Below are 21,200 nucleotides of genomic sequence, written 5' to 3'. Positions count from 1 at the left end.
TATTTCACCCAAAAATAAAACTTATTTCATATACAGAACCCCCATGTTGTTCCAAACCCATATGGCTTTCTTTCTTCATTGAAACAAAAAAGATGTTAGCAAGACTGCAGCCTCAGTCACCAATTGCAAAACTGCAATGAAAGTGAATAGTGACTTGAGACTAACATACCGCCTAATAACTCCTTTTGAGTTCCACATAAGTTCCATACTGTTATGGAACAACATGAGGGTGAGTAAATTTGAGGGTGAATTTTAAACTATAACCTTTAAGAAACTAAATAGTGACTTTAACTTTGTTTATCATTTATAAATCTCTTGCTCAACATTCTTTGAAAACACTGGATGTGTTGGCTGGCTGAAATTAAGAGACTATAAACAAGCTTTCTAACGTGTTTCCATATTAGTTCACTGTGTAAAGAGATCAGATTATCTGCTTGGCTGGCATCTCGCTCATAAGGTGGATTTCAGGGGGTTGGGTGCGGGGTACCGACAGATACCAGTGACATAACAGCCCCTATCACTCTGTAAGGCCAAGTCGACTCCCGTCAGTGCTACTGTACTTGCCAGGCCACCTGTTGCAACACTAAAAGGTCAGAGCAGTTCCTTATTCACGCTACTGCATTGTAGAACACATTTGATCCTGTCCGATTTGCTGCATATCCTTTACATCCAATCCACATTATGACGGCTAATAGGCAAAACATTGTGTTCCCCACATGCCATTAGAACACTGTGCAATGGGCATAGTGAATACAGGAAGGAGATCAAATAAGGCACCAGTAAGTGCACACATTCATTTCCTACAGGAACAAGAAGAGAACCCATAGCTGCTGATAGTTGCATTAGCCCACATACTGTCTGAATGTAAGCGAGAGGTAGGAGGAGGAGCCCTGTCATATATATATAATGGGGGTGTTCGAGCTGTGCTGGTTGCCTGGATTGAGGAGAAGAGTAGGGGGAGAGGAAGGCACCAGCCCACCACTCTCACTTTCTCTCACACATACACACGAGGGACACGCGATGTCACCCTTCCCCCCACAATCCATCAGGAAACGCAAGCAGGGAAAGCAGGTTTGTGGGGAGATCCACTAGATAGGAGATCCACCTGACATATATTTAATAAAGGTTACACAGAACACAAACACTCTCAAACATATACTTTGTAAATTACATTCCTGAGACATGTATGGCTTTTCACTGTCCAAGATCAGTCATCGATTGGACACACAAAGCTCAAACAACTGAATCACTTTCAGCTTGTGTGAATGAACACAGGGAGAACCGTCTAATGAGCCAGTTGTGCAGTTGAAGAGATGCGAGGAGTCTATTCAGCACAGATACAGAGGCAAAGCGTTTCATGTATGATGCATTAACACCAGTGCTGGGGTAGTGAGTGTGGGTTGCTGTGCGGAGGATTCATCTTTATGCATTTGATGCACAAAATGTCTTGGAAGATTTTAAACACAAGTCTGACATTTCTGAGGCATCATAATGTTTAATGATTGTGATCAAAATACTCATTCTATTAGAGGCAGGCTATTTTGCACCCACTATCTTTCCGCCACCTGCTTTTCATTGGCTAATAATTGAGGAGTGTTTGCGAGGAAAAAAAAATCCTTTTGCATTGCATATGCAATATGCAAATGAAATATGAAAATATGTAATGTTTTCTGGTCATATCTTTAGTAGTTACCCATGAATACACAACTACAAAGAGTTACCATAGGAGCAAGAGAGAGAACCATATACTGTTTAAAATATTTTGCTAAGAACATGTAAGCAAGTGGAACTTAACTATAGTAAAATTGAATGGTAATTCCCCAGAAAATGGGTTAATCTACCTCAATCAGCACAAAGCAATGACCAAAGTCTGTTGTATTTGCATAAGTCAAACATTAGTAATCATGGTCCAAAATTAACTTGCCAAACCTGAAAAATGTACTGGCAATAAATATGTTCTACTGGCCATGAAGCTGTAAAAAACAACTTTAGGCATCCTGCACTATAGATGAATTTCCAATGTTCGAAACTCTTTACTCACATTTGGCTTTTTCTGGAGTCTGGACCTGGTTGGTAATGTTACAGTCTGAGCAATGGTCTTGGAACTTATTTAGCAAAGCCTCTTCTAGTGGACACAACATGACCCCATATAATATGAGTTGATGGCAACAGGTGATAATTTGTGCTCTAAAATTGCACAACACCTGCATGGTTTCAAATTAAACCAACATTTAAACAACAATTTCCTTTAAACATAACATACGGCTGTACATAAATAGCTACAAACCCTGTGCTACCCTAGTTAGGCCTTAATATTCCATAATATATATTATATTACAAGCTACACAAACACCCTGACATAGATTAAAGGACTGTTTTCTGCTTGCTTTGAACCAACATACTTACACAATAACTACACTTTTATCCAAGGTTATGTTCCAAAACTGGTTTGTCTATATGATTCAAAAGCAGCAACTTTTATGACCCGCTGCTTACCCGTTCATGAGGGGCCATGTAGCTATGAATCAGTATCATATGCAGAGTATGACAGCTACGTGTGCTGTCAATCAACTACAGTTACAAAGACCAGCCCTTAGCGCAAGAATAAAGTGTGGCTATCCCTAAACTTCTATTTACCCTTATCAGACCAGTCAGGATTCAGAGTAACACTGCATCCTAACCAGGCATAGTGTGAAAGTTTTGACTGTCCACACTGAAAGTGGAAATGCGGCACAATGCCCTACAAGCACAGCCAATCAGAACATATTTAATGTTTAAAGGAATAGTTTACCCAAAAATGAAAATTCCCCTCATCATTTACTCACCCTCATGCCATCCCAGATGTGTATGACTTTCTTTCTTCTGCAGAAAACAAAGATTTTTGGAAGAATATCTCAGCTCTGTAGGTCCATACAATGCAAGTGAATGGTGACCAAAACTTTGAAGCTTCAAAAAGCACTTTTTACTATAAATCTCTACTTTCAAATTTTTTGCAGGTCTCACATTCTTCATGCATATTGCCACCTACTGGTCAGGGCTGGTCAAAGCTGGAGATTTATAGTAAAAAAGGACTTGAATATTGATCTGTTTCTCACCCACACCTATCATATCTCTTCTGAAGACATGGATTTAACCACTGTATTACATTTATGCTGCCTATTTCTGCTTTTAGGACTTTCAAAATTCTGGCCACTATTCACTTACATTGTATGGCCCTAGAGAGCTGAGATATTCTTCTAAAAATCTTTGTGTTCTGTAGAAGAAAGTCATTCACATCTGGGATGGCATGAGGTTGAGTAAATTATTAGAGAATTTTCATATTTGAGTGAACTATTCTTTTAATATACAGCTATGTGAAATGTGAGATTTCATTGTGGACAAGGCTACCTAGTGCAACACCACACTTGTTGAGGCTGGTTAGGAGGATAAACATGGAAGTGATAGCTTTTATCGCTTGTCACCTTAATGCGTTGTACCAGGTTAGGACACAGTGTAATAGCAAATGATAAATATTGTACAGAATATGGAGTTTAAGCTACAAGAGTCAGGTCATAATCAGAGAACTGAAAAGCTAGCCCACAACTGGAATATTAATTATCTTAATGTAGCCTTATGCTGATGTCTTCTGCTCTGGGTAATTACTCCCACATTCAAAATAGATTGTATATGGTTATGGTTAAATATGGTTAAAGGGTTAGTTTGCCCAAACATTTTAATTCTGTCATCATTAAGATATAGAGCACAACAGTCAGGATCCAGAAGTAAATATCCCATTCACTTTTTCCATTGACAAATTGACTTTTACCGATAACTTATAAACATTTAAAGACAGACCTACTGTGTACTACGAGGTTGTTCCTTGATGGTATATACTTCTGTCGAAGACATCAGTCTGCGTTATTTCAATCTTCGTTGTTTAAAAATAGTGTTTAATAGCGAAATTCCCGGTGAACAACTACGATACCCATGGTCCAGCAGAGAGAGATCCACCAACTAATGCCAAGAAAGCCCGCCAAACAAACCCAGAAGTGACCATCCACTCCTATGATGCACTGTGAATGACGCAAATGAGTCAGTCTTTCTTCAAACTACTTATTTATTTGTATATATCAAAATCTTTAAAAATAAACAAACTATATTGTTTCTATAGTTATAATCAACAAACTAAAATGGATAGTTTTATATATTTCCACCATTTTATATTCGATTACTTCTTTAGCAATTCTTCCTTGGATTGTAGTTCATGCCCTTGTGAAAGACGGCAAGTTCACAGTCTTGTACCTCTGAATTTTTGTCCAGTTTTCAAATACATTTTGCAAGAGGGTGAATAAATGACAGAATTGTATTTTTATTTTAATAAACATTCATAAGTTTGACTGGTTTCACTACTGAACGATTCGATTAATCATTACAATAAATGAATGCTTTTTTTGGCATTCTGGCTTCAAGAATCGCTGACAATAGTTATAAATGGACACAAACGTCTTCACATAGAATTTGTGATAACCTGGTAATAAGTGGTAATAACCAGTTAACAACAAACCAAATCCTAATCAGCACTACTCTAAAAACCAATTCCAGGCATCCTGTTCTATCCACAGGAAGATGAAAGACAGCTCGAAACGTGCTAATCGGATGATGGTGATGAAATCTGAGGTGTTGAGTAGTGAGTGAGTTAATGGTGACTGTGGGCGGTGAGAGTCACAGGGAGAGAAAACGAGCAGCGTGAGTGAACGTCTCTCTCTGTGTTAAATGTGGGATGGCATTTCCTGACTGCATCTGCACACGGATGAATCAGTGGGTGTGTTTGTGTCACGCACATTCACGGTGCAGATATGTGCAGGTCCAGCGATTTGGAAATCATTCATGGGACACATGGTCCTATTAAGTGATGCGTGAATCAAGTATGTTACCGAACGTTCCTGGTAACAGGGTGTATGGGGATTTGGGAGGTGTCTGAAACTCCCTGCTGATTTGTCGCATGTTAAGCAGGTAAACACAAGCATCACAGGGCCAATCACACAGAAGTGACTGTACATACAGTACAGAAGGTGACTAATAGATCTGTCGTGATTCTCGAGGTCGCAAGGATCCATTAGCGTACCTGCTGCTGCAGTTTTTCTTGCTTTTCATTTTTCGTTTTAAGCCATCCCTCTCTTTGTTGCTGGTGAATGGTAACATAGAGGCGTAGCCGTGCTCCGCTTCTGCAAAATCAAATAGAGACATTGCAAACTCATTAGACCACAGAGCACACTGACTATCCAAAAATCAAAGCGATTGATTACATGCATTGACCATTTGCTGAGGAGCTGGACAAATGAAACCCAAAAAGCAGATAAAGTGATACTATACACTCAAATGGACCATTTAAAAAAAATTAAAATATCTTGCTGTTGGGTCAATGATGTCATCTGAACTGGAGTAAACCCAGCAGCCAGCCAAACCACAACAGATGTATGGGAGAGGGGGGGTTGCACCAGGAAACCCTCCAGTACAAACCAACAGCAGTGCTTGAAAATGGATTTAAGCCCCACATATGAACACAAACCTTTTACATATGCACCATTAAAACATATCTATGTCATAAACACTGGATATTATTCCAAGAGAGCCTTAACAACACATACATGTCCCCTGTAAAAGGTAAGTGTACGGTGACTGGGAAGCGCACTGTCTCAGACAGCTGAAGTGGCCACTTCTCCATGCCTTGATCTTCCCCAAATGTCATAACAACAGAAAAAGCGTCTGTATATCATTCTTAGCATCAAATAAATAGGCAGTCCTATTTATTTTCTTCATACCAGACGAGCACCTTAGCAACAGTGTCAAGATTCATTAGCATGCAAAAATGTATCTTTATATTGCATTATATTATATACACACACACGTTACTTTACCTCGTTCTCTTCGATCAAGATATTCAGCTGCTTCGATTAACATCTGCAGTTTTTCAATCGCCGACATTTTATGTGATTAAAAATGACGATCCGTGTCAGAAATAAAAGAGGAAAAAACAAGCACCAGCCTTTCGTTCCTTCCTCTTTTAGACAGTAAAAAAATCCAGCCAGACGACTATATAAAATCTTTTTATGCACGGCAGCGAGGGAAATCTATAGAAATGGGAGCTTGTTGATATTTAAAAACCAAAAATGTGTACAAAAATGGCGTATTGAAAAATGTAATAAATAAACACGGCCGTGATATCTAACGCTGGTTTCCAAATGGCTGGATGGTAAAAAAAAAAAAAAAAAGGAATAAAAATGTCCCTCAGCTGCCTAAAAAAAAAAAAAAGAAAAAGAAAAAGAAAAGAAAAGAAAAGAAAAAAAAACTAAATTAAATACTCTTGCTCATATTAGATTAGATAACGGACGTCAAATGTTAAAAATGTGAGTGCAACACGACCGTGGAAAAAACGCGCACAACAACAAAAACCTCCAGATTTGCAAAATCAGGGCAACTCTTCCTGAAACCATGTAAGTGGCTACACTCAAAAAGGTTTAAAGACTTTTATAGATTACAGCTTTAGTTCGGCACTTGGTCAGCTTTTAGGCTCTAATAGTCTGGCACCGAAAGCTCCTAACTAGAGACCAATGTGCATCGTTGATAGGTATAGACAAAAATACCACACTGACAGCTCAGTCAGATAGATCTGATGAGGGTACTGGTTGCCAGATTAGATTATCTGACAAAAAGGTGTGTTTGAGCAGCTGGTGATGTTGGTTTTTGTTATTATGTTTCAGCTTTGCTGCTGCTGTGCTGGTAGCGTTAGGAAAACAAGCAACAGTCAACCCAAATTCCTTGCTAATATAAATATATATATAAAAACGTAGATTTTCATATGCCTTGCCAGCGAGGTGGTAAGCAATAGTCTGTTGTATAATAAAGAGGAGGAAAAATATGGACAAAAAAAGCGTTGAAAAATAGTGACTGGGCGAACGCACGGCCTCTTAAAAAGTCCAAACAATCGCTGGTTTCGATATTTTAAGCGTGTCAAACGGTCTTGCTACTTATTAAACAGCTCGAATTGCACATGCTAATATGTGGCTGTGTGCAACTGCGGAAAATTAATCAAAAATAGGACAAAAACACGCAGCTAGCGAAACCATAACGTCGTCGTGCCAGGCAGATGAGATGTTTGCTTGTTGCTGTCATGTTTCTGTTCGCCTGTCAAAGATTCGGGGAACCTGCGATTCTATTGGACGGACGAAACAGGAAGGAGGGTTCTCATTGGAGGCTTTGTCTGTCAATCTAACAGACAGTCGCTGACGAAAACCAATGGCAGAGGGGCAATTCTAAAGCGTGAATATATGACCGCTATATTGCCATTCTGCAAGATAATGGTGCAACTAGGTAGCACCTTAACGCCATTTTGGAGCGAGGATTCAACCTGTACGGTAGTATTCTGGCATTTGCTCCAGAGCCAAAATGGATTATTATGCAAATCGTGCAATGTTGTTATGCTATGATTGGTTGGAGCGTCAGATCACCGCCGCCTGTGATAGGTCGCCTTTAAGACGTTACGGAACTCCCACTGCCACACCTCCCTGGTAAATTGTTAAAAATGACTGTACATGATTTTTATGCATTAAATGTCTAACAATGGAAATACACTTTATATCTCTCCACTTTTAATTTTATGGAACAAGAATAGATGTCAGGTCGCATTAAGACTAAAGATGCACCATTCAAATCTGCGAAGCCTTGGGTATTGTGAATTATCGTATTTTCTAATATACCAGATAATGCAATAATGACAAAAAACACATAAGAAAAAACTTTTTATACACAAAAACATATATATATAAAATAATAATAATAATTACAAAAATCTCAATTTATTAGCACTGTAAGGGTTTCACAAAAGAAGACATTCAAGGCAAATAATCCACAATAACAAAATACTTTTAAATTAGCTATGATGTTCATCTATTGAAAACTAAAATGACACTTTATATACACTTAGGAACAAATGAATATACGTTTCATCACAAAGGAACTCAAAGCAGTCAAAGTCGTTAAAACTTGGCTCCTGACTTTCCATGATCAAGCAATGAAATCCAAAGGTCTGTTGAAACCACCTTTCCTGTTCATATATTGCCTGCAAGAGAAATATGATTACATCACTGATTTCCTCCTGCACCAAAACATTACATCACTGCCCACCAATGAGAATGTTTGTCACTTCGCTGAGCAGCACCTGCAGAGGTGATTGGCCACATACTTAACTGTTGCTGGGATATTAACTTTGCAAATTGTTTCTTTTTAAAAAGCATGCCGTTTGTGCATGTAAAAATCATTATAGAAGAAATAAAGCCCGGGATCTGCTCTAAAAATTATTACAGATCACAGAACTTAAAAGTCAAGGGATTTGATGGGGCAAACATAAATATGAAGACTGCTCTTTTCAGAAAATAAATACTCATACAGACCTGTATTTTCTCTTCTGAGACACGTTGACAGCGAATGCCTTAGCAGAACCCTCTTTCTTTTTACCCTGTTGAACAAGATGGTGACAACAACCACACCATTATGTTCAAATGTTGTTATAAATTACTTTGCACTATGAATATACAGTATCAGTGAACACTAAAAGGACAGCACACGATACTGATGATTTTATTGACAATTTAACTTATCTTCATAGGTCTTTAACAGCAATATACACTATCTTAAGCATACACTTTATCTAGCTGTGCCATCTTGTGGTTAGTTGGAGGACCAGCTCTGCCACTTTAAATAGCTGTAAGAACAATCTGTACTTTTGCCCATGACCAATGGCCCCATGAGAACTCTCTCTGGTCCGTTATATTATTACAAAGCTTAATACCCAAAGTACTCCATTTTTTCTTTTTTTTTAAGCAGGCATTGGTCAAACTCATAGAATAAACAATAACAACTAAATGAGATACCTCACCTTTGTGCTGTCAAAGGATCCAAACCCCATCAGTTTCATCATCTCTATTTCCTCCTCTGTCTTTCCCTGCATGTCCTCAGCTACACGACCAATCAGATGGGACATAAATTCAAAAGTATTCATACATGGGTGAATAATACCTGATTCAGGCCATTCCCAGCACCTCAAATAAACACTCACTTGTTCTTTTTTTTACCCTTAGGGCATCTGATGCACATCAATTTTCTTTTATCTTATTTGGATAAGTATTAGTTGGAAAAAGTTGGAATGTCCAGGTTCAATAACAATAACAAATCGATAGCATCTTCATCATCTCGATTACCCCCAAAAATGATTTTGTATCATCCCCAAGTTTGTACAAAATTGTGTAAATAGTACTGCACTTACAATATAAATGGGACAAGCCATTCCAAGGGGATTAAAATAAAACTGAATATAAGCTGATTGCATGGCTATATTCTTGATTTCATGCACTTGCAAGTAATGTATTTAGCTGAAAAAGCCAAACCTGTTAATTATAAGGGGGTGTCCACATACTTTTGCCCATGTAGTAGAAATGTGCACAGAGGTTAGTACGTTTTTATCATTATATACCATGTTGAAATGTATAACATTTAAGTTTTGAGACCACACTTTTGAAACACTGTCGCCCCCAAAGTGCAATGCCTTCCCTCTAGACTTCCACTGTAAGCACACTACTGTAATCATGAATTTTGTTAATATTTACAATGGAAGCACGAGTCAATTTTTATTTTATTTTTTGTGGTAATCGAGCTAAAAGGATAAGTTCACCCCAAAATGAAAATTATCTCACCATTTACTTACCCTCATTCCATCCCAGATGTGTATAACTTTCTTTCTTCATCAGAACACAAATGAAGATTTTTAGAAACATATCTCAGCTCTGTAGGTCCATACCATGCAAGTGAATAGTGGCCAGGACTTTGATTCTCCAAAAAGCACATACAGGTAGCATAAAAGTAATCCATATGACTCCAGTGGTTAATTCAGTGTCTTCTGAAGCAATCCAATCAGAAACTACTTTTGGTTGAGAAAAGACCAAAATACAACTCCTTTCATTGTGCATCTTGCCATTGCAGTCTCTAGGCATGATCATGATTTCAAGCGTGAATTGTAATCGAGCTTGGAATCATGATCACCAAGGAGACTGTCGATGTCAAGATTTATGGTGAAAAAGGAGTTATATTTTGGTCTATTTTCACCAAAAACCAATTGGACCACTTCAAAAGACATTCTGGAGTTTTATGGATAACTTTATGCTACCTTTATGTGCTTTTTGGAGCTTTAAAGTTTTGTTCACCATTCACTTGCAATGTACTGACCTACAGACCTGAAATCTTCTAAAAATCTTCTTTTGTGTTCTGCTGAAGAAAGAAAGTCATACACATCTGGGGTGTTATGAGGATGAGTAAATGATGAGAAACCTTTCATTTTTTTGTGAACTATTCCTTTAACTTGCATTGAACCTGGAACATTTCGATGCAGAGTGTTCAATGCAAAGACACAATATGGTATCTTATTGTATTGTTAAAAAAAAAAAAAACTATCAACCTGATATTTGATGGACTTTTGTAGGTTTATCCTTCCCTTCCTTCCTTTCATCATCCCGTCTGTCCTTCTGCCGCACTGGAGACTGGGAGGAGGAGCGGTGTCGCCGTGGAGATCTATATAAACAAGACAGGCACACAGCTGGAGGGGAAAGTTATCAAAAACTAGACCATGAGCCGAGGGCTCTACTTCTTAAATAACCAGATTCATAGCTCTTATGTTCTTCACTTATTAGCTGTATAGTCATCATAGTCTGTAGCTCATGAATTGTACTTATGACAACATCCATTGACTGATATCAAGCGCTCACCTGGATCTACGCCTGTTGGGGGAGCGCGAGCGCGACCTCCGTCTGTCTCTGTCGCGCGACCCGTTCCTCTCGCGCTCCCTGCGCCTCCGCTCGCGATCTCGAGAGGACGAGCGTGACCGGCGTCTCTCTGAAATGACACCATGGAAACCGTAACAAACACAAAATGAAACAATATAAATGAAAAAAGCAAAAGACACAGACACACACACACACACACACATATAAAACTCAGCAAAAAAAAAAAAAAGAAAAAAAAGAAAAAAGAAACGTCCCTTTTGCAGGACACAGTATATGAAAGATAATTTTGTAAAAATCCAAATAATTTAACAGATCTTTATTGTAAAGTGTTTAAACAACATTTTCCATGCTTGTTCAATGAACCATAAACAGTTAATGAACATGCACCTGTGGAACAGTTGTTAAGACTCTAACAGCTTACAGATGGTAGGCAATTAAGGTCACAGTTATAAAAACTTAGGACACTAAAGAGACCTTTCTACTGACTCTGAAAAACACCAAAAGAAAGATGTCCAGGGTCCCTGCTCATCTGTGTGAACGTGTCTTTGGCATGCTGCATGGAGGCATGAGGACTGCAGATGTGGCCAGGACAATAAATTGCAATGTCCGTAATGTGAGACGCCTAAGACAGGGCTACAGGGAGACAGGAAGGACAGCTGATCATCCTCGCAGTGGCAGATCACGTGTAACAACACCTGCACAGGATCGGTACATCCGAATATCACACCTGCAGGACAGGTACAAGATGGCAACAACAACTGCCCGAGTTACACCAGGAATACACAATCCCTCCATCAGTGATCAGACTGTCCACAATAGGCTGAGAGAGGCTGGACTGAGGGCTTGTAGGCCTGTTGTAAGGCAGGTCCTTACCAGGCAACAATGTCGCCTATGGGCACAAACCCACCTTCACTGGACTAGACAGGACTGGCAAAAAGTGCTCTTCACTGACGAGTCGCGGTTTTGTCTCACCAGGGGTGATGGTCGGACTCGCGTTTATCGTCAAATGAATAAACGTTACATCGAGGCCTGTACTCTGGATCAGTTTGGAGGTGGAGGGTCCGTCATGGTCTGGGGTGGTGTGTCACAGCATCATCGGACTGAGCTTGTTGTCACTGCAGGCAGTCTCAACGCTGTGTGTTACAGGGGAGACATCCTCCTCCCTCATGTTGTACCCTTCCCGCATGCTCATCCTGACATGACCCTCCAGCATGACAATGCCACCAGCCATACTGCTCGTTCTGTGCGTGATTTCCTGCAAGACAGGAATGTCAGTGTTCTGCTATGGCCAACAAAGAGCCCGGATCTCAATCCTATTGAGCATGTCTGGGACCTGTTGGATCGGAGGGTGAGGGCTAGGGCCATTCCCCCCAGAAATGTCCGGGAACTTGTAAGTGCCTTGGTGGAAGAGTGGGGTAACATGTCACAGCAAGAATTGGCAAATCTGGTGCAGTCCATGAGGAGGAGATGCACTGCAATATTAATGCAGCTGGTGGCCACACCAGATACTGACTGTTACTTTTGATTTTGACCCCCCCCCCTGTTCAGGGACACATTATTCCATTTCTGTTAGTCATATGTCTGTGAAACTTGTTCAGTTTATGTCTTAGTTGTTGAATCTTTTTATGTTCATACAAATATTTAAATGTAAAGTTTGCTGAAAATAAAAGCAGTTGAAAGTGAGAGGACGTTTCTTTTTTTGCTGAGAGTGTGTGTACGCGTATGTGTACACACACACATACATACATACATTATATATATATATATATATACACACACACACATACATTTTGAGCGCAAGTCAAAAGAGCTCAACCAAAAGTCTCTAAGGGGCCGTTTACACAACAATGTTTTCAACTAAAAACGGAAAACTTTTTATGCATTTTGGCTGTTCATTTATACGACAACGGCGTTTTGGGTCCTCAAAACGTCGTGTAAATGGCCCCGTGTAAACATACAAAAATGAATTTGTGAAAACGATGACGTCATGCGCACGCATATTACGTGTTCAGTCTATAGGCATGCGCGCGAGTACTTCAAAACAACGCGCGAGACATTAAAAACTACAGGACTTCCGGCAAGATGGCGGACTGAGAAGTCAAGTTGTTAAGTACTCTCACATGAATCCCGTGTTTGTTTAGTTTGACAATTTATATTCCACCTCCACCTGATGATTTTGTAAGTTGAACATACTCCGAGTTGCTAGATGTCATGATAGAAATGGAGGAACACTGTTACGCAATGGATGCATCCATAGTTTCAAGCAAAAGGGAGCGAGGAGCTGAATCTGATCCATCCACACCGAGTAAGCCCCAAAAGGGGAAAAAAATCCCAAAAAAACGACAGAGAATGAGGAAGATGAAGTGTCCAATCAGCTATAATGGCTGCGATTAAAGCTCTTGGAACCAAGGTAGATGAACAACATGAAGAAATAAGCATGCAAATGAAGCAACACGATGATTGCAAGCGTTGCCAAATCCGTACAAATCAATATACAGGAGCTCAGAGAGTGTAAAAACAAAATCAAAATGATGGAAAAGCAAACTGAGTCGCTGACTCAAAGACAACAATGATCTGAAACATCGTGTGTTGGAAGAGGAAAGGTATAAAAGAAGATGGTGCCTTTGCATAAGAGGTCTCAGAGAGAACTCCAATGAGCGCATAAGAGAAGATGTGATTCAGTTTCTTAGCAAGATAATGCCAGAGTTTGCTTCTACCATGGGGGAGGCTGTTGATGTCGTGCATCGGGTGGGAAGAAAGGAGAACAGCCGTCCTAGAGAGGTGATCATTCTCTTTGCTCGCAAAGTGGTGCGGGATGAAATATGGAAAAGTACCAAGACGTCTACGGTGTGCAAAGAAGCTGGCATTCGTTTTGCGGAGGACCTGACGAGGGAAGACAGACTTTTGAGACGTGATTTATGGCCAAGAATTGAACAAGCCATAAAGGAAGGCAAAGCAGCTGGCTTCAGAGGTCCATATGGGTACATTGAGGGTAAACATATCTCTTAAGAGGGTATTTGTTGCTTCTCTTTGATATGAGGTGAGGTGGAGTGATAAGGAAACGGGAGCTTGTTTTCTATCCCACAGACTATACAATACACTACAGGCTGGATTGTAAAAGTCTGAGTCTTTATTTTTGTGATTTTTTTTTCTCAAGTTAAAGTTTCATCTGTTAAATTATTCATGTTCACGTTAAAAACTGACATTTCATTTTCTTCTTTGAACTGTAGGGGTTTAAAGGAGGCTGTTAAGTGAAAGGCCATTTTTTTATTTTTCAAAAACCAAAAATCGCCAATGTTTTTTTTTTATTTGATTTTTTTTTACAAGAAACGCATTCAGAGTCGGCTGATGTTGCTTTTTGGAAAAAACAGTGGGGGGATGACATGATATTCAGTCATGGTTCAAACCGCTGCAGGTGTCGCTATATGCATGAACAAATGCCCAGGCAAAATTATTACTCACAAAGCTGATGTAGATGGCCATTGGCTTGCAGTGGTTCTAGAGTTAGAAGAATTATTTTTTATTTTAGTAAATATGTATGTATATAATATCCGCAACCAGAATAAGGATCTGTTGTTGACTGTAACAAATGTTATAAATGAACTTAAAGCTAATTATCCTACAGAATATATTTTAATTGGAGGCGATTTTAACATGACACCTGATGAATATATGGATAGACAGCCTTCTAAATTTAATGTCTCTCATGTTAACAACATTATTCAAGATTTTCGTACATCCAATTTATTAACAGATACACTATATGGCCAAAAGTTTGTGGACACCCCCTTCTAATTAACGAATTTAGTTACTCCATTAAATCCAGCAAAGAAAAATCTTAATGTTTCTTTATGTAATGGCTTGGGCTTTGTGTGCTTCCAAATTTGTGGCAACTGTTTGGGGATAGCCCTTTTCTGTTCCAGCATGACAATGCCCCTGTGAACAAAGTGACGTCCATAAAGAAATGGTTTACTGTGTCTGGCGTGGAAGAAACTGACTGGCCTGCACAAAGTCGAGACCTGAACCCCACTGATCACTTTTGGGGTGAACTGGAACAGCAACTGTAAGTCAGGCCCCATCGACTAACATCAGTTCTTGACCTCACTGATAGCCTTGTGTCTGAATGAGAGCAAATCCCTGCAGCCATGTTACTACATACAGTATAGTGGAAAGCCTTCCCAACAGAGTGGAAGCTGTTATTACAGCAAAGGGGGAAATTGATGCCAAAGGTTTTGAAATCAAATATTCATCAAGCACATATGGTGTCCACAAACTTTTGGCCATATAGTGTATTTGGAGAAATCTAAACCCCACTGCCAGACACTTCTCATGGTTCAAACCAAATGCCACTTCCAAGATTAAGAATTGACTATTGGCTCGGTTCTAATATTCTCTCAAGTTATGTGACTAAACGTAGTATCTCTAGTGCCCCCTTAACAGATCATTGTGTGATTAATCTAATCTTAGAACAAAGTGAGAATTCTTTTCAAACTAAAGGATACTGGAAATTTAATGCAGACTTATTAAATCAGAACGACTTCTGTACATATATTCCAAAATTAATAGCTGAATTAAAAGTAAAAAAGTTGTCAAGTGGTGTCAAATGGGAGTATTTGAAACATAAACTGAGAGAATATTCAATGACCTTTAGCAAAAATTTGATAAAAATGAAATGTGCAAAAGAAATCCAGTTACTTCAAGAGATTAATAAATGCTGTTGCAAGCCTAGTATGTCAGAAGAAGAGAAAAACAAACTTATTCAGCTACATTCCATTTTAGATTAATTCTATATTAAAAAGGCAAAAGGGGCATATGTAAGATCCAGGGCTAAGTGGCTGGAGGAGGGGGAAAAGAATAGCTCATATTTCATTAATTTGGAAAAAAGGCGACAAGAAAGTAATTCTGTTAACAGTCTAATAGTGGACCAAATAGAACGTTCAAATCATAACGCAATAGCAAACGAGGTGTTTAAATTGTATTCCTCATCTTTTTCCTCTATTAGTTCTAATACCTTTTTTGAGATGATAAAAGATAATATCCTGACAAATGATAGTGTATTTAAAGAACTTTGTGAATCAGACTTAACCATACAAGAACTAGATGCGGCTATAAAAAAAAATAAAAAAAAGAGTAAATCTGATAAATCATCGGGTCCTGATGGTTTAACCACAGATTTTTATACATTTTTCTGGGAGGCCTAAAATATCTTTTATTTGAACATTTACAGGATTAAGTAATAACAAATTATTACCAACTATGAAACAAGGGCTTACAATTTTGTTACCGAAACCAGGAAAAGATGAGGTTACAGTGCATCCGGAAAGTATTCACAGCGCTTCACTTTTTCCACATTTTGTTATGTTACAGCCTTATTCCAAAATGGATTAAATTCATTATTTTCCTCAAAATTCTACAAACAATACCCCATAATGACAACGTGAAAGAAGTTTGTTTGAAATCTTTGCAAATTTATTAAAAAAAAAAAAAAATCACATGTACATAAGTATTCACAGCCTTTGCTCAGTACTTTGTTGAAGCACCTTTGGCACCAATTATAGCCTCAAATCTTTTCAAGTATGATGCTACAAGCTTGGCACACATATTTTTGGGCAGTTTCTCCCATTCTTCTTTGCAGGACCTCTCAAGCTCCATCAGGATTGATGGAGAGCGTCGGTGCACAGCCATTTTCAGATCTCTCCAGAGATGTTCAATCGGGTTCAAGTCTGGGCTCTGGCTGGGCCACTCAAGGACATTCACAGAGTTGTCCCGTAGCCACTCCTTTGTTATCTTAGCTGTGTGCTTAGGGTCGTTGTCCTGTTGGAAGATGAACCTTCCAGTCTGAGGTCCAGAGCACTCTGGAGCAGGTTTTCATCAAGAATGTCTCTGTACATTGCTGCAGTCATCTTTCCCTCGATCCTGACTAGTCTCCCAGTTCCTGCCGCTGAAAAACATCCCCACAGCATGATGCTGCCACCACCATGCTTCACTGTAGGGATGGTATTGGCCAGGTAATGAGCGGTGCCTGGTTTCCTCCAGACATGACGCTTGCCATTCAGGCCAAAGAGTTCAATCTTTATTTCTCATGGTCTGAGAGTCCTTAAGGTGCCTTTTGGCAAACTCCAGGCGGGCTGTCATGTGCCTTTTACTGAGGAGTGGCTTCTGTCTGGCCACTCTACCATACAGGCCTGATTGGTGGAGTGCTGCAGAGATGGTTGTTCTTCTGGATGTTTCTCCTCTCTCCACAGAGAAATGCTGGAGCTCTGTCAGAGAGACCATCGGGTTCTTGGTCACCTCCCTGACTAAGGCCCTTCTCCCCCGATCGCTCAGTTTGGCCAGGCGGCCAGCTCTAGGAAGAGTCCTGGTGGTTCCAAACTTCTTCCATTTACGGATGATGGAGGCCACTGTGCTCATTGGGACCTTCAATGCTGCAGACATTTTTCTGTACCCTTCCCCAGATCTGTGTCTCGATACAATCCTGTCTCAGAGGTCTACAGACAATTCCTTGGACTTCATGGCTTGGTTTGTGCTCTGACATGCACTGTTAACTGTGGGACCTTATATAGACAGGTGTGTGCCTTTCCAAATCATGTCCAATCAACTGAATTTACCACAGGTGGACTCCAGTCAAGTTGTAGAAACATCTCAAGGATGATCAGTGGAAACAGGATGCACCTGAGCTCAATTTTGAGTGTCATGGCAAAGGCTGTGAATACTTATGTACATGTGATTTTTTTTTCGTTTTTTATTTTTAATAAATTTGCAAAGATTTCAAACAAACTTCTTTCACATTGTCATTATTGTTTGTAGAATTTTGAGGAAAATAATGAATTTAATCCATTTTGGAATAAGGCTGTAACATAACAAAATGTGGAAAAAGTGAAGCGCTGTGAATACTTTCCGGATGCATTGTATTAGATAACCTACGCCCAATAACACTTCTCAATACGGATTATAAAGTGTTTACTAAGGCACTGGCTTCTAGATTGAAAATTGGTATATTGCAAATTATGAGTGTGTCACAATCAGGATTCTTAAAGGATAAGTCAATTCATAACAATATCAGGTTAGTTTTTGATATGATTGAGTATGGTCATTTAATTGAAGAGGATAGTTTCATTTTGTTTTTGGATTTCTATATGGCCTTTGACATGGTGGAACACTCTTTCATTTTTCAAACTCTTAGACACTTTATAAAATTGTTTATAAATATTATTAGTATGCTTTCTAAAGATATAAACAGCTCTGTAGCTCTCACTCAAGGTACATGTCCAAGATTCAAGGTGCAAAGAGGTATCAGACAAGGATGTGGTAGCTCACCTTTATTATTTATTATGGTAGCTGAAATGTTGTCTATTTTACTTAAAATGAGCAACATATCTGGTGTTAATTTAGAAGGGAATCATTTTATTGTCAGTCAGTTTGCTGATGACACTACTCTTTTTTTTTTTTTTAATGAACAGCAAATACCCCTAGCACTTCAGTTTATTAAGATTTTCTCAAAAGCTTCAGGTTTAGTATTAAATATGTCAAAATGTGAGCTATTGGCCATGCATGATCATCCTAATATAACATTGTAAGTTAAATATTTAGGTATCTGGATATCTAAGTCAGTTGATAAGTTAGAAAAATGTAATTTTGATAAAAATTTATAGAAATGTAAATTAATTATGAATACTTGGCTGCAGAGAGACATAACGATTTTCGGAAGAATTCTATTGACGAAAGTAGAGAGTCTTTCTAGATTCATTTATCTGTGTTTCTCACTAGTGGCTTCTGCTAAAAATATAAAAGCAATAAATACACTGAATTTTGATTTTATATGGAAAATGAAAAGTCATTATTTACGGAAAAGTGATATGTTTAAAGATTATGAAGATGGAGGTCTTAAGACGATTGACTTTGACATTATGAATGGGACTATCAAACTTAAATGGTTACAATCGTTTTTTAATAATGAGTCATTCTGGTTTGAGATTCCTACAGCTGTATTTAAAAAATGTGGTGGCATAAGTTTTCTGTTACAGTGTGACTTTGACATTTCTAAACTCCCTGTAAAACTTTCTGCTTTTCACCAACAAATTCTATTATATTGGAAATTGATTTTCAAACATAATTTTAGCCCACATAACATGTCAATCTGGAATAACAGATGTATAACAGTGAGCAGAAAAACTTTGTTTATTGATGAGTGGTGGCAAAAAGGCATATGGTCATTGACACATGTTATGGATAACTCTGGGAATATAATGAGTCTCAATCATTTTTGTGTTAAATACAATACAAGTTGCTCCCCTAAAATGTATGATAAAATTATTAAAAGTATCCCATTGCCGATGATTAAATTAGTTAAGGAACAATTAAAATATTCAGTGGTAATACCTAAATTGCATGATCTCATGATAGAAAATATCAACTTTGCAGATAAAAAAGGCTCTAACAGATTTTTGACAGATTGTTTACTACAACAAAGTTGTCCAGGTCCTGTAAGGAGATCTTACATTTTTTGTCATTTGGAAAAGTAAGAAGTGAGTGAAATTAGAACCAATTTCTTTTCATTTCCCATTGCCCCTAAATGTAAAGAGGTGCACTTTAAAATTATGAATCATATTTATCCAACTAAAGAATTTTTAAGAATAAGGTTTAATGTTGGGGATTCAAATCTGTGTCAAATATGCAAGTCAGAGACAGAAACAGCTGAACATTTGCTTTTTCAATGTAATTTGGTGTATTAATTCTGGAAGGATGCATTTAGCTGGATGCAACAAAAAATACCTGCGAGACTGATAATTTCATGGGAAGTTGTTAAATTTGGTTAAGGAAAAAAATGTATCTTATGTTATTAATAATGTATTGCTTTTAATGAAATTATACATACACAAATGTACATTTTTCAAAGTTTCTCCCCAATTACTTGTTTTTAAAGAGGAATTTTCAATGTATTTAGAGACACTGAGTGTGATAAGTACCAAAGCAAAATATTTGTATTCTTTGTTGAAGGATTTTGATTTGTAATGTAAAATCTCCTACTCCCCTACTTTATTTTTATTTCTGTTTATTTTACTTATTTTTTGTTATTTATTGTTTGGTATGTCAAGGAGAATATGATGTGTAAACTGAACTGTATTCTCAGTCTTTATCTGTACATCTTTCAGTTATGACTGCCTTTCTGTTAATGTTCACACAAGAATTAAAAAAAGAAAAATATTCAAAACTACAATGGCGGACTGTGTTTGTCCAGCAAATTCTAGATTTACTGCATACGACCAGCGATCGCCATCTTGTTTGTATTCACCGCTCTGTGGAAGAATGCTTATGTGCGCAGGCGCGTAGTGTTTCTTTACAAAGTGACATCGCCATCTACTGGCCCGGCATGCATAATACAGCGTTTTTAGTCGTTTTCGCAGATCCGTGTGAACGGGGATCGTTATCACAACGTTGTCGTCTGTACGCGAAACTTTTCAAAAACGCAAAGGAAAAACGTTTCCGTTTTTAGTACATCGTTGTCGTGTAAACGTACCCTAAGATTGGTCCCTAGATGTGGTTTGGGACACTCCATGTATGCAAATAGCATGCGTGACATAAGCGCTTTCACCAATAACAACTAGCAATTTTAACAATCGTCTAGTTTGCCAGTTTATGATATTCTAAATCAATAGTTTCAATTGTAGTTGTTTGGACTGTAGCAAGTTGCGAATCTTAAGTTAATTTGTCTGCTTGGGCTTGTGTGGTTGCTGGATGTTAACAAACACAAACCAGCCACACTTTAACATTAATTTATGAAAAGCAGAAATTAATTCAAACCTCGCCGCGGTGGTGTTCGGCTCCTGCTTCTCACCATTATTCGATCAGTATGAAACACACAAAGTTCTAACAAACAGCGCTGCAATAAACTGCGAGTTATCCAGAAATGTCCAGATTCACCCGTCCGCTGGTAGCCATTAACGGTGCACCAACAAAATGATTCCGGTGCAGCAAGCCTTCAAATTTTCCAAATAGTTTCTACCACACGTTACTACAAAATTCTAACGGTAACCATAGTTTACGCAAAACTAACATAGTTACTAAAATTATTGTCACTTCAATAAAACTGCACATGTAAGTAAATTGGTATTAGGCAAACATGTTATCGAATAAATAAATAATAGGTTACAACTATGGAGGGGCTTTTCTGGTCATGTAGCCATCAATACTGAGAAAATAAATTTCTTTTTACATAATTTGTGTGGAAAATAAACAATAGCGGACGGGTTTTTGATTAAAAATCTTTTCCTTAAAAAAAAAAAAAAAAAAAATAAAAAATGTGGCAAGCGAGCCATTTAATGGTGATAACGTGTAAATAAAGGAGCAAACGTTACAGGGGAACATTTGTCTACTTAGGCAAACACTTTT

General features: G+C 38.3%; 2 protein-coding genes across 2 annotated transcripts in view; both read right to left on the bottom strand.

Annotated features, from left to right (window-relative positions):
• Positions 1-7,151, bottom strand: part of LOC127439685 (max dimerization protein 1-like) — a 28,543-nt gene extending 21,392 nt beyond the window's left edge. Inside the window, exons 1-2 of the mRNA XM_051695934.1 lie at positions 5,898-7,151; positions 5,105-5,204 (exon numbers count right to left, since the gene is read on the bottom strand). Of these exons, the coding sequence (XP_051551894.1) occupies positions 5,105-5,204; positions 5,898-5,964 (167 nt within the window). The 5' untranslated portion in view covers positions 5,965-7,151. The remainder of the gene's footprint in view (positions 1-5,104; positions 5,205-5,897) is intronic.
• A 660-nt stretch (positions 7,152-7,811) lies between these two features.
• Positions 7,812-20,756, bottom strand: LOC127439687 (U4/U6.U5 small nuclear ribonucleoprotein 27 kDa protein-like). Its single transcript, XM_051695936.1, has 6 exons — positions 20,613-20,756; positions 10,794-10,920; positions 10,487-10,599; positions 8,915-8,994; positions 8,430-8,494; positions 7,812-8,098 (listed from the first exon to the last, which is right to left on the bottom strand). Exons 1-6 carry the CDS (start codon positions 20,647-20,649, stop codon positions 8,044-8,046), a joined length of 477 nt encoding a protein of 158 aa, XP_051551896.1. The 5' UTR covers positions 20,650-20,756; the 3' UTR covers positions 7,812-8,043.
• Between the last annotated feature and the right edge of the window lie 444 nt (positions 20,757-21,200).

Source organism: Myxocyprinus asiaticus, chromosome 4 (assembly GCF_019703515.2).
Source record: "Myxocyprinus asiaticus isolate MX2 ecotype Aquarium Trade chromosome 4, UBuf_Myxa_2, whole genome shotgun sequence".
Classification (NCBI taxonomy): Eukaryota; Metazoa; Chordata; class Actinopteri; order Cypriniformes; family Catostomidae; genus Myxocyprinus; species Myxocyprinus asiaticus.
Note: the sequence above shows the minus strand (reverse complement) of the source record. Positions and strands in the feature narration are given on the sequence as shown.